At 73.5% G+C, this 611-nt stretch overlaps 1 protein-coding gene across 1 annotated transcript in view; it reads right to left on the minus strand.

The window, feature by feature from the left end:
- Positions 1-611, minus strand: part of FAM193A (family with sequence similarity 193, member A) — a 34,768-nt gene that overhangs the window by 22,752 nt on the left and 11,405 nt on the right. The window contains exon 3 of the mRNA XM_012724065.1: positions 8-250. Coding sequence (XP_012579519.1) covers positions 8-250 — 243 coding nt within the window. The remainder of the gene's footprint in view (positions 1-7; positions 251-611) is intronic.

Genomic DNA, 611 nt, shown 5'->3' on the forward strand with positions numbered 1-611 from the left:
CAGTGACGCGCTTACCAGGGTGCCCAGGAAGGTGCTGATGGTGCGCGCCGCCTGGCACAGGGCGCCGTACTCCTCCAGGAGCAGGGAGATGAACTGGTGTGCCTGCGGGGGGCCCTGCAGCCCCGAGGGCGCCTTCACCCGGGACGCCGCCGCCAGCTGCCGCAGGAGCCGCGCCTTCATCTCCAGCACGTACTCTCGGGCCTGCTGCTCCAGCCGCTGGTACAGCTGGTAGGGGTCCCGCTCACAGAGCCTGCAAGGATGGGGGGCGTCACCTGGCTGCGCCGGGGGCCGGGCCTCCCGCAAGGACCCCTGGGGCGGGGCCTCTGTGCCCAGGCCCGCCCCTGGCCTCGGCAGCACCCCTCCGGCTGGCCGCTGCGAGGGTCCGGGCCGCCGCGCCCGCCTGGGGGCGCACGCAGCTTTGACAGTCAAAGGAGAGCTGGGCCGGAACCTGCTGAAATGACCCCACCGCGCGGGAGTGTGTAAACTTGGCCGAGGGGACTGAGGGTGGGCAGCACAAGGCCATGCTGCCCACACGTGCACGGCCCCACCAGGCCGCGGAGGCCAGGGCGGCCCTGCTCTGCGCCAGGGAGGGCCAGGGGTCCCCAGGCCGC

The sequence above is a fragment of the Condylura cristata genome, unplaced genomic scaffold, assembly GCF_000260355.1.
Source record: "Condylura cristata isolate star-nosed mole 26May11 unplaced genomic scaffold, ConCri1.0 scaffold00012, whole genome shotgun sequence".
Lineage (NCBI taxonomy): Eukaryota > Metazoa > Chordata > Mammalia > Eulipotyphla > Talpidae > Condylura > Condylura cristata.